Below are 11,281 nucleotides of genomic sequence, written 5' to 3'. Positions count from 1 at the left end.
GGGAAAGAAGGTGTTAAAGACTTTACATAGAAAGCGGTACAGTTACAGATTTAATGGTTAAATTAACAATGGTGGTCACTAACCTTTATCTAAACCCTGCTATGTGCCATTTTATAGATTTGAGAACAAACAGATTCAGAGATGTTTGGTAACTTGCCCAGTCAGCTAACAAGGACTGAGATTTAATTCTGGGACTTTGGTACCAAGATTTTTCACCTTCAGTAGTATCTTATAGCTAAAAGTTATGCTTAAGTATTTAAAAGTTTAGTGGAAAATACAGATTGACCTGTATCACCAATATAAGTTTGTCATTAATAATGATGTGAAAGTTGTTTAGTAGTGGTAATAGTATAAAGATATTCTCAGTATGGCCACTAGATGTCAGCACTTAGCTGCTATATGTGGTGTAACAATTCTACATTTTAGTGGAATATTTTTTGCCAGGTTGTATTCACGTGCTGAATATTATTGTGGCATATTGCAGATCTATTATAGTTAACATATTAAAAGCATTTTAGTAGCTGTCACTATGTTAATGTAATAAAACTAAAAAAATATTTCATTTTGCTAAAGTTTCTTTTTGCTTTTCTCTTTTTTTTCATAAATTTATTTATTTACTTATTTTTGGCTGCGTTGGGTCTTTGTTGCTGTGCATGGGCTTTCTCTAGTTGCGGTGAGCAGGGGCTACTCTTCCTTGCGGTCTGCAGGCTTCTCATTGCCGTGGTTTCTCTTGTTGCGGAGCACAAGTTGTGAGCGCATGGGTTTCAGTAGCTGTGGCACGTGGGCTCAGTAGTTGTGGCTCGTGGGCTCTAGAGCGCAGGCTCAGTAGTTGTGGCGCACGGGCTTAGTTGCTTTGTGGCATGTGGGATCTTCCCGGACCAGGGCTTGAACCCGTGTCCCCTGCATTGGCAAGGAGGATTCTTAACCACTGAGCCACCAGGGAAGCCCTCTTTTGCTTTTCTTTTAAACCAGAGATTCAATCTTTTACCAAAATGGATAAAATAATACCATTTATTTCTCCTGTAAAAAATATTTAAAATCTATGTTTATACTTTATGAGTTAGCAATTCATAACATGTTCAGAGCATGCTCCATTCTTAATTTCTTTTAAAATACATAAGCAAATTATGGGTTTTGGAAAGATCTGTGGAGCACTGTATTACATACAGTATTTCCAGCATAACTATGAAGCTGCCTATTTGGTACTTCTGTTGCTTCTACAAGACCAGTGTTTCCTTGAAGGGAGATAGCTTACTCAGTTTTTAATCCCAGCTCCTACCACAGTGCCTCTCCCAGAGTAAATCCTTGGTAAATGTTTATTGACCGAATGTCTGTTAAGAGGCACAAAAATAGTGAATTCACAGGGAGTATGGAGTCCTAATATCATTTTTGAAGCTTTAGCCCTTGGGAAAATTATGTAACTTTGAATCATAATTTCTGTATCTTTGTAAAAGCGTTTGATAAAAAACAACCTTACTGGATTGGCAAGGCATTAAATTAAATATGTATAAAGTTTCTATCACATCATAAATAATAGGTATAGCTATTATCATTCTTAGTAATGATTACTAGCAATTGTTGCCAGTAATAATGGTAGTGGTGTAGTAGAGGTAGAAACATATAGGAGGTCTGAGCAGTTCTGGGACTGTGTTTAGTGTACGGGAGGTTTTCTTCTCTGCTGTGCCAGCATGAGTGAGATTATATAGTTTGGACTGTAAGGTTATTGTCTGGGCATCTTAAGCCATCATTTTTCTCAATTTGTGACTAAGGAACCCAAACCAGAGATTGCGAGTCAGAGTCGGCCAGGTCCAGGATATGTTGTTCCTGGGCTCAGGACGCTAGCTAGTACTGCTGACTTCCTGAGGTGCCAGAAAACATGCACCAAGTTGTTTCTTTCAGCCAATATGTGTGTGTGTGTGTGTGTGAGAGAGAGAGAGAGAGGGAGAGGAGAGGGGGAGGGAGAGGGAGGGAGGTTGTTTGATTCAGTGTCCATTAGTGAACATCTGATCCTGGTCATCGTTTCCTCCAGCATTTAAGAGCATCAGTCACCTTCACTGTTAATTTCTGCTTCTGAATGGTCTGTAGGTTTCCTTATATCTTTTTTTTTTTGCGATACGCGGGCCTCTCACTGTTGTGGCCTCTCCGGTTGCGGAGCACAGGCTCCGGACGCGCAGGCTCAGCAGCCATGGCTCACGGGCCCAGGCTGCTCCATGGCATGCGGGATCTTCCCTTACTGGGGCACGAACCCGTGTCCCCTGCATCGGCAGGCGGACTCTCAACCACTGTGCCACCAGGGAAGCCCTCTTATATCTTTTATTTGTGTGCATCTTATTTCTTCCTCAAAGAGATTGTATATCACCCTCATGTCAGTATGATCTTTAGGTAACTGTCTCAGTAAATGCTGTCTGTAGGCCCCATGAGAAATATTTAGAATTGTAGTCTAAGCAAAATTCTGAACTTGAGTCCTACTTTTGCAAAAGTTTTGGCTGCTCTTCTTTCACATCCTGGCTACAGGATCAGAGTTCTGGGCTTCACTTTCTTGAGTGCGTGCTAACTGTGCGGGTACAAAAATTATTTAAGTGTAATTCCAAGGACTCTTTCTGGACCTACCCAGCTACCAGCATTTACTGTACATAAGACACTGAACTAGTTTTCCCTGGGCATAAAAGATTCAGTAAGCTATTGAAGATCTGTTGGAGTTTATTCTCCGATAAAGGCAATATGTAGATGAAAATAATGACAACACAGAACAATGTTAAATGTGCACCGTAAGGCCTTATGCCTCGGAGTGTGGTCTGGGGACTGGCATTACCTGGGGGTTGTTGGAAATGCAGAATCTCAGGCTTTGCTGCAGAGCTACTGGACCAGAATCTGCACTTTGCCGAGATCTCAGCCAATATGTTTGCATACTCAAGTATGAAGAGCATTGGCAGAAGGCTTTAGGGAATGCAGATGTCACTTCCAGTTGGGGACACAGGATTTCATGGAGGAAGGAGCCTTGAAGGAGAGAAAGGATTTTTTTTTTTTTTTTTTATGGTATGCGGGCCTCTCACTGTTGTGGCCTCTCCCGTTGTGGAGCACAGGCTCCAGACGCGCAGGTTCAGCGGCCGTGGCTCACGGGCCCAGCCGCTCCGCGGCATGTGGGATTTTCCCGGACCGGGGCACGAATCCGCGTCCCCTGCATTGGCAGGTGGACTCTCAGCCACTGCGCCACCAGGGAAGCCCGAGAAAGGATTTTGATGGTGGAGCTGGTGATTAGGAGCAGGCTATCCTGGGCAAAGGTAGGAAGGAGGAAAGACGGCTATTTGAGTTGTCAGATTTATAAGGGTACAGCGTTAGTGCAGGAGTAAGCCACGTGGGAACCAGGGGTACTTCGGATCAGAATGCCAGACAGGGTTTAGAGTTTTTAAGATATGCGTTGGAGATCAAAGGAATATTTTCATATATGCGAGTGACACAGACAGTCTCAGAGGTGGAAAGGAGCTTCCTGGTCCTTTTGTCTTATTACCTAATAGGATCGGAGCTGTGCTTTAGGAAGAGAAATCTAATGTACCTATGGGAGATGGTTCGCTGACTAGACTTGGAGATTAAGGAAATAGCATGGTGGCAGTGCGAGTGAAATGAAGGCTGGAGAGGTTGCAGGGGTAGAATCAAGGGGAGGCAGTGTTTGGTACACAGGCAAGAAGAGAAAGTAACAGGGACAATGATTGCACTACTAATGACAGTGGTGGCAATGGGAAGGGGAGTAGCGGTTTTTTAGGAAGGGGACATGGTGTTTGGTTTCTGGACATGCTGGTTGAGATGCTAACAGAATACAAGCCAGGAGACTTGTGCACCCCTTATTCAGAAAGGGGTATTTGGAACTCGTGAGAGAAGTCAGGGCTGGAAGTGAAGGTTTGGGACTTCTCTGCAGCAAGCCATGGTTAAGCTGGGCTTGTGGCTAAGCCCTCCAAGGCAAGACCACCTAAGGAGAGGAGGGACACAGAACATCAGTAGAGTCCCATTTCCTGAACACTTGGTTTCTTATCTCACTGTGTGGAAATGCGCTTTGAGGGCCACTTTCCTCCTTTCTTGACTATGATACTATGGCTGTTGAAAGAGAAGCATTACTTATAGGCATTAGAGTGTTTCTCAGTGGCTTAGGAAATAATTTCCAAAATAGAGCTGGTACCCACGAGGGCACAGAGTTTGTACGTCAGCCATAGTTTTACTGCATTGAACAGGCCCTAGCTAAAATAACCAAAACAAAAACTTTCTCTCCAATTTGAATGTATCTACTGTATTTAAAATTTTCTTTCGGGCTTCCCTGGTGGTGCAGTGGTTGAGAATCTGCCTGCTAATGCAGGGGACACGGGTTCGAGCCCTGGTCTGGGAAGATCCCACATGCCGCGGAGCAACCAGGCCCGTGAGCCACAACTACTGAGCCTGCGCGTCTGGAGGCTGTGCTCCGCAACAAGAGAGGCCGCAAGAGTGAGAGGCCCACGCACCGCGATGAAGAGTGGCCCCCGCTTGCCACAACGAGAGAAAGCCCTCGCACAGAATCGAAGACCCAACACAGCAAAAATAAATAAATAAATTAATAAACTCCTACCCCCAACGTCTTCTTAAAAAAAAAATTTTTTTTTTCTTTCATTGTCCGTGTAGAAGTTTCTCTCCCTAATATTTTATTATGGTGATTTTCAAACATACAGTACAGTTGAAAGACTTCTTAGTACTTCATACCTGTCACCTAGATTCTACCGTTAATATTTGATTATAATTGCTTTAACATACACTTCTCCATTTACCCATCCTATGTAGAGATTTTTGTAAAAAACATAGTGTGATTGTATATAAAATTTATGTACTGCTTTTTCAGTAAATACTAAAAAGATTTTCTCAAGTTATTACAAAGTTATAAACATCATTTAAAATTACTTCAAAATATTTCATCTAATATATTTCATCATACTAGAGGTGACTTAATGATCCTGTATCTTATTAAATAAAAAAAATGATCCTGCATCTTAGGTTTTTTAAAAATAAAAATGTTCTCCTAAATTCTTTTCTGTTTTTAAGATTTAAAAAAAAAGTGTAGATTCTCTTGCGTGAAGGAAAGAAGACACTATGTTGAAGAGATATCTGCACCCCTGTGTTCATAGCAGCATATTCACAATAGCCTAAGAAAATAGACTTAGGAAATAACCTAAGTACTGGCAGATGAATGAATACAGAAGTTGAGATATATATACAATGGAATATTATTCAGCCATAAAAAGGAAATCCTGCCATTTGTGACAACATGGATGAGACTTGAGGGCATTATGCTAAGTGAAATAAGTCTGAGAAAGACAAGTACGGTATGATCTCACTTATATGTGGAATCTAAGAACAGGACACCAAAAAACCAAACTTATAGAAAAAGATCAGATTTGTGGTTACCAGAAGTAGGGGGTGAGAGGGAGGGGAATTGGATTAGGGTGGTCAAAAGATACAAACTTTCAGTTATAAGATAATTAAGTACTAGGGATGTAATGTACACGTGATGACTCTAGCTAACACAGCTGTATGGTGTGTATGAAAGTTAAGAGAGTAAATTCAAAGAGCTCATTACAAGGAAAAAAAAATTTTTTTGGTGTCTATGTGAGATGCTGGCTGTTCACTAAACTTATTGTGGTAATCATTTCATGATATATATAAGTCAAATCATTATGCTGTGTACCTTAAACCTATGCAGTGATGTATATCAATTTTATCTTAATAAAGCTGGGAGAAAAAAATGTATGGATTCACACAAGTGGAAATATTAGTAGATCAAAGGCTGTGAACATTTTTAAAGATTGGTACTTGTTGCCAAATTGTTTTTCAAAAGCCAAATTTACAAAGTCCATACCAGTATATTTGAGTGTTTGCTTCACTATATCCTGGCCAGCCTTGGCATATCATTAAATATATATATAAAAGTTTAAGTAAACTTGGCAGGTCCTTGGGCTGGAGAAGAAGGTCCAGCTGCAGCTGGACCTTCCTCCCTTTTGAAGTGTTTGCTTCTAGGTTAATGGTAAATCGAGGAGCTTTGGGGTCATGGCTGAAGCCTGGGGCAACGTGAGAGACAGGGAGATGATAATGAAGAGATTCAATTTTCCTCACTTTTTACTGCTTAAAATATTTTTTTAGGCAATCTCTAACTTAGAGAAAAGTTATACAGTACAAATTTGTTTCTCTTGAACCATCTGAGAATAAATTAATGATATACAATTGCCCCCAAATACTTTAGTGCGTATTCCCTATAAACAAAGGTATTCTCTTGTGTAACCCTAATATAACCATCCAAATCATGAAATCAACATTGCTACATTACTAACATCTAATCATATCCTGTTTTTGTTTCACCAAGGGCCTTAAGATCCATTACAGCAAAAGAGCATGTTCAAAATCATGTGTTAATTTTACTTGTGTCACTTTGGAGCATTTTCCACTCCTGATTTTCATGACCTTGACACTTATGGAGGGTACAAACCAGTTATTTTGCAGAATGTTCCTCATTTTTGGATTATTTTTCCATAATAACATTCAGGTTACCCCTCTAGCAGAGATATCACAAATGTGGTGCTGTGTTCTTTTCATTACATCTTATCTGGAGGCATGGGATTTTGATTTGTTCTGTTTATGATATTGTTTATGTTGATGACTTGTTTAGGTGGTATTTACTAAGCTTCTCCACTGTCAAGTTATTCTCTTCATAATAAGTATTTGGTGAGGAGATATTTTGAAGCTATGTAAATATCCTGTTCCTCATGAATCAACCAACCAACCTTTCATCCATCTATTTGTCAATCAACCAATCATTTCATTATGGATTCACGGTCTGCTGTTTTGTTTAATAGGATTATAATCTATGACTACTTATAATCTATCACTACTTATTCTGACGCTCAAATTGTCCCTCATTCGGTCAGTGGGCATTATTCCACTCTGACTTCTATGTCTTTTCACATGTTCCCACCTTTTTTTTTTGAGACTTTCTTACTTTCTGGCAGAAGTTATTCTTAGTTCATATTGTACTTTTCCTGCTCCAGCCCTGGAATCAGCCATTTCTCTGAGGAACTCTGATTCTTTTTAGTGGAAAATGATATTTGGGAACCAAGATCTGGGTGTTTTGTGTGCTCATTGCTATTGGGGTGTCACTGCTCCCAGGTCCCCACAGGGGATTGAGGAATGTGTGTATTCGTGTCTTTTTATTTTATTTTATTTTATTATTTATTTTTGGCTGCGTTGGGTCTTCGTTGCTGCATGCGGGCTTTCTCTAGTTGTGACGAGTGGGGGCTACTCCTCATTGTGGTGTGCGGGCTTCTCATTGAGGTGGCTTCTCTTGTTGTGGAGCATGGGCTCTAGGCGCATGGGCTTCAGTAGTTGCAGCTCAGTACGCAGGCTTAGTAGTTGTGGTGCACGGGCTCAGTTGCTCCGCAGCATGTGGGATCTTCCTGGACCAGGGCTTGAACCTGTGTCCCCTGCATTGGCAGGTGGATTCTTAACCACTGTGCCACCACAGAAGCCCTGTGTTCATGTCTTTACCTCTATAGTTTTTAATCTCTCTTTTGGAAAAAAAAAAAAAAATTTCACTGATCTCTACAATTCTAATTTAGCAGCAATCATTCTAGTTTTCTCCCTTTTCCTATTTATCTTTCTCTGACAGTGACAAAATGTGGTTCCCATTATTCAGTGTATATACATGTATGTGATGCATGCCCTTGTATGTAACCAATCTCTCATCAGTGTGGCTGCTGTCCTCTTTTCCCCCACCCCCATGCCCTCCTTACCACACCTGGACTCTCCACCCTACACCAACCTGTCCAGCTATGTGGAAGCCCTCCTCACCTTAACTAGGGCTTTGACCCCTGCCTCAGGTCACCCCATCCACATCCCACTTCTGCTCTCATTGTGGTGCCCTTCTATTGGCCATATCTCCTGCCTTCCCCCTAGCCTACCTGGGTTCGTACTGAGCTGTTCGAGGTGAGGAACAGTTCTTAAATGCTCTCCAGAGCCCTAGTGGATTTTAGCTGGAAAGACCAGACCTCTTGGCTCATTCAGAGAAATCATACAACCTTTGATTTGTTTAACCTTAACTTGGGAGGGAAAAAGAGGCTGGGCTTTGGTGTTTCCCTTTTACCTGGGTTTTTTTCACCCAAGCCCCAAATCACATCCACACTGTTTCTTCCTGGTAGCTAGTGCTTATAGGGGGCTGAGAAAAAAACCAGCTGAGGCTTGTGGGCTCCCAGCCAGGAGGGACAAGCCCCAGGGGAATGTGTACTCCTGAAGATGCTGGTTCCCCAGACATAAAATATGGGATCCAGGCAACTTATTAGAAAAACAGAACAAGAGCACCACCTTTGCTTTCTATCCCAAACTGGAAAGGGGCTCAAAAAAAGTTTCCTTGATTCCACGAGGAGACAGATTTCCTCCCCTTCTCCCTAGCTTGATTGCCCCGTTGCAAAGTGTTATCCTTTGTCTTTTTTATAGTTGGGGGTGGGGAGTGGCAGAGGGGACGGAGGAAACTAGTGACTGTGGGGGGTGGGGAGCAGATGTACTCTGGGTCTCCCATCAGGCTTAGCCACAGGAGCCCTTGCTCCACCCACAGGGACACCAGAGGCTCCCACCTGATGAGCTCCAAGATGGAGGAGAAGGCAGGGGTAGAAGATGCAAACCAGGGTGCTGAAGACAGATTATTTAAAAATCTTTGCTACCTTGATGTGTAATGATAGAGAGTATCTTAATTTGTACTAGACGTATGTATCTATGCATGTTCCTTTTATTAAAAAGTTTTTTGAATGAATAGATGACTTTTATTATTTAAACTCTTTAATGCTAAATACACATGCATACAGAAAAATGAACAAGTTATAAGTATACAACACAAAATTCTCACAATGTGAACACTTATTTAACCGCCACTCACGTCAAGAAATAAAACTCTGCCAGTACTCAAAAGCCCTCTTTACGCTTTCACCCAATTATTGCCTGTTCCCTCCTCTCCAAAAGTAACCACTTTCCCAACTTAGCCATAAATTTGTTTTGCCAGTTTTTTTTATCTTTATGTAAATGGAATAATATAGTATGATTCCTTTGTGTCTGGCTTCTTTTGCTTAATGTCACATTTGGGAGATTTGAGAATGTTCTGGTATATTAGCTGTGGTTTGTTCATTTTCATTGCTGTGTATGAGTTCATTGTATGATTATACTATGTTTATTTAGTTTCCTACTGATAGATAACTGGGGTCTTCCTGGGTTCGGGCTGTTGTGAATAATACTGCCTATGAACCTTATTGCCCATGGATTTTGGTGCACATAGACATGCATTTCCTTCTAGAATATCTATGGGAATAGACTTATGCATGTTACTTTTAGAAAGTATTTTGCCTTGCTGTCATTTTTCTCAGTCTTCTGATGCTAATTAATCTTTAAAAATTATTTTTGATAGCTACTACAATGTTTGAAGCTGGAAAGGACAAAGGTAATCCAGATGAATTTGCTGTGGCACTTGATGAAACCCTTGGAGACTTTGCCTTCCCAGATGAGTTTGTCTTTGATGTTTGGGGAGTCATTGGTGATGCCAAATGAGGATGATTATTATGTGAATGATCGTCTCTGGAGGAATGAACCATTGTTCCTGAAAAAAAAAAAAAAAGTTAAAATCTGCTTTTAGACACCGTTATGGACTCTGGCTTGTTTTATGTGTATGAATACATTCTTTTGAAATATAATTTTGATTTCTGGGCACTTTTTAATGCAGTTGCATATGTAGTATGCTTAAGATAAATTACCTAAAACGTGATCAGTTTTAATACTCCTTTAAAAGCTTTTTAAAGTTAGTTTTAGAGAGTATTTCTAGATAGGTTATTTTGTTCCCCATTGACAGCCATGTTTTGTTTTCCACGTATAAGTAGTTGATTGAAATTGCTTTGTAGTTCTTTTGCAAAATCTTAATGCAGTGAAAACGAGGATTGGAGTATAATTTGCCTCACAGCACCTTCATTTTGTTATACTAGCGTGAACAGGATATGTTCAGGACATGAAATACGAATTATGCCTACTAGAGGTCTAGAAACATTTTTTTTTTTAATTCACTGAATAAGGGGAGGAAGATTCCTATAGCCTGTTGATGTCTATGGCTTACTTACTCTTTGTAAAACAAGGATTGATTGACTTTTATTTTTTTGCTTCTTTGTAATTGCTTCCTTGCTTCTTGAACTTGTTGAAATCCATCGTGTTGTGTGTGTATTTGCACGTGAAGAAGGTGAAACAGAGGCAGATACGGTAGAAACCACTTATATTTGATTTTTCTTTTTTTAGCAGTTCTTACAACACTATTTCTTTCCCATCCATACCTACTGTTATGTTACCCTTTATAAGAATTCCAGGGAAAGTTTTTATAGTCTTTGTAGAACTTTTCTTTTGAAAGATGTTTACTCAGAAAATAACTATGTTTGAGAACATTTTGGGGGGTTAAAGAGCAACACTTTTTTTTTTTTTTTTGGAAGAGCAACACTTTTAAGCCTCCTGAACTTAAAAGGAGATACTATCCGCAGTAGATTTCCCCCTAGTGAAAATGCAGGAGGAAAGGAAAATTGAGAAAATATATTAGCTTATTGTTTTAGAGTTCTACTGCACTCTCTCTGAAACCTTACATTATTGAGAAAATTGAGGGTAAATGACTGTTTTATCACTCTTAACTTGACATTTTACAGATGTAAGAGAAATGGAAATGAATGGTTTCAACATAGATCATTTAATAAGGCAGAGCATGGTGTGACCAAGCGTTCTTCTAAAATGTTAGATGGAAAATGCTGCATGCTGCCGTAGTAATCAGAAATAATAACCTGTGAGGGGTGTATTCTAGGAAATCAGAAGTAATTCCCTTTTCATGCTGGGTTGATGCTTAGGTAACTCTTGTCTTCTGGTGCAACTTCACTTTTACTGCTTTCCGCTCTCTTTTTCACATAAATTTAATTCTATGAATCTTGGTATTCTTTGTCTCATTAATCTGAAACCTGCACAGAAACTGTTGCAGTCATTAACATGTAACAAAAGCAGTTTATAGAATGTAGATTGTCTTATTGCCCTTGCCCATCATTTGGAAATAGCATTCAGCCCAGGCTGTAGTAATTTGTTGCTACTTGTTTAGTGAATTTCTTTCAGAGGTCCCCAAATACAAACTAATTCTTAATATCACTTCTCATAGGATAGGAAAGTTATTGGATGACTTAAGAGGCCCACAGAAATATTTCGGTTTAAGCAAAAAATAACA

The 11,281-nt window shown here is 40.1% G+C and overlaps 1 protein-coding gene across 1 annotated transcript in view; it reads left to right on the top strand.

Annotated features, from left to right (window-relative positions):
* GIPC2 (GIPC PDZ domain containing family member 2) overlaps nucleotides 1-9,594 on the top strand; it is an 85,588-nt gene extending 75,994 nt beyond the window's left edge. Inside the window, exon 6 of the mRNA XM_007458707.1 lies at nucleotides 9,455-9,594. Coding sequence (XP_007458769.1) covers nucleotides 9,455-9,594 — 140 coding nt within the window. The remainder of the gene's footprint in view (nucleotides 1-9,454) is intronic.
* Nucleotides 9,595-11,281: the final 1,687 nt, after the last annotated feature.

This window comes from Lipotes vexillifer, unplaced genomic scaffold, assembly GCF_000442215.2.
Source record: "Lipotes vexillifer unplaced genomic scaffold, Lipotes_vexillifer_v1.1 scaffold419, whole genome shotgun sequence".
Classification (NCBI taxonomy): Eukaryota; Metazoa; Chordata; class Mammalia; order Artiodactyla; family Lipotidae; genus Lipotes; species Lipotes vexillifer.
The sequence above is the reverse complement of the archived record's forward strand: the minus strand, read 5'-3'. Positions and strand labels throughout refer to the sequence as shown.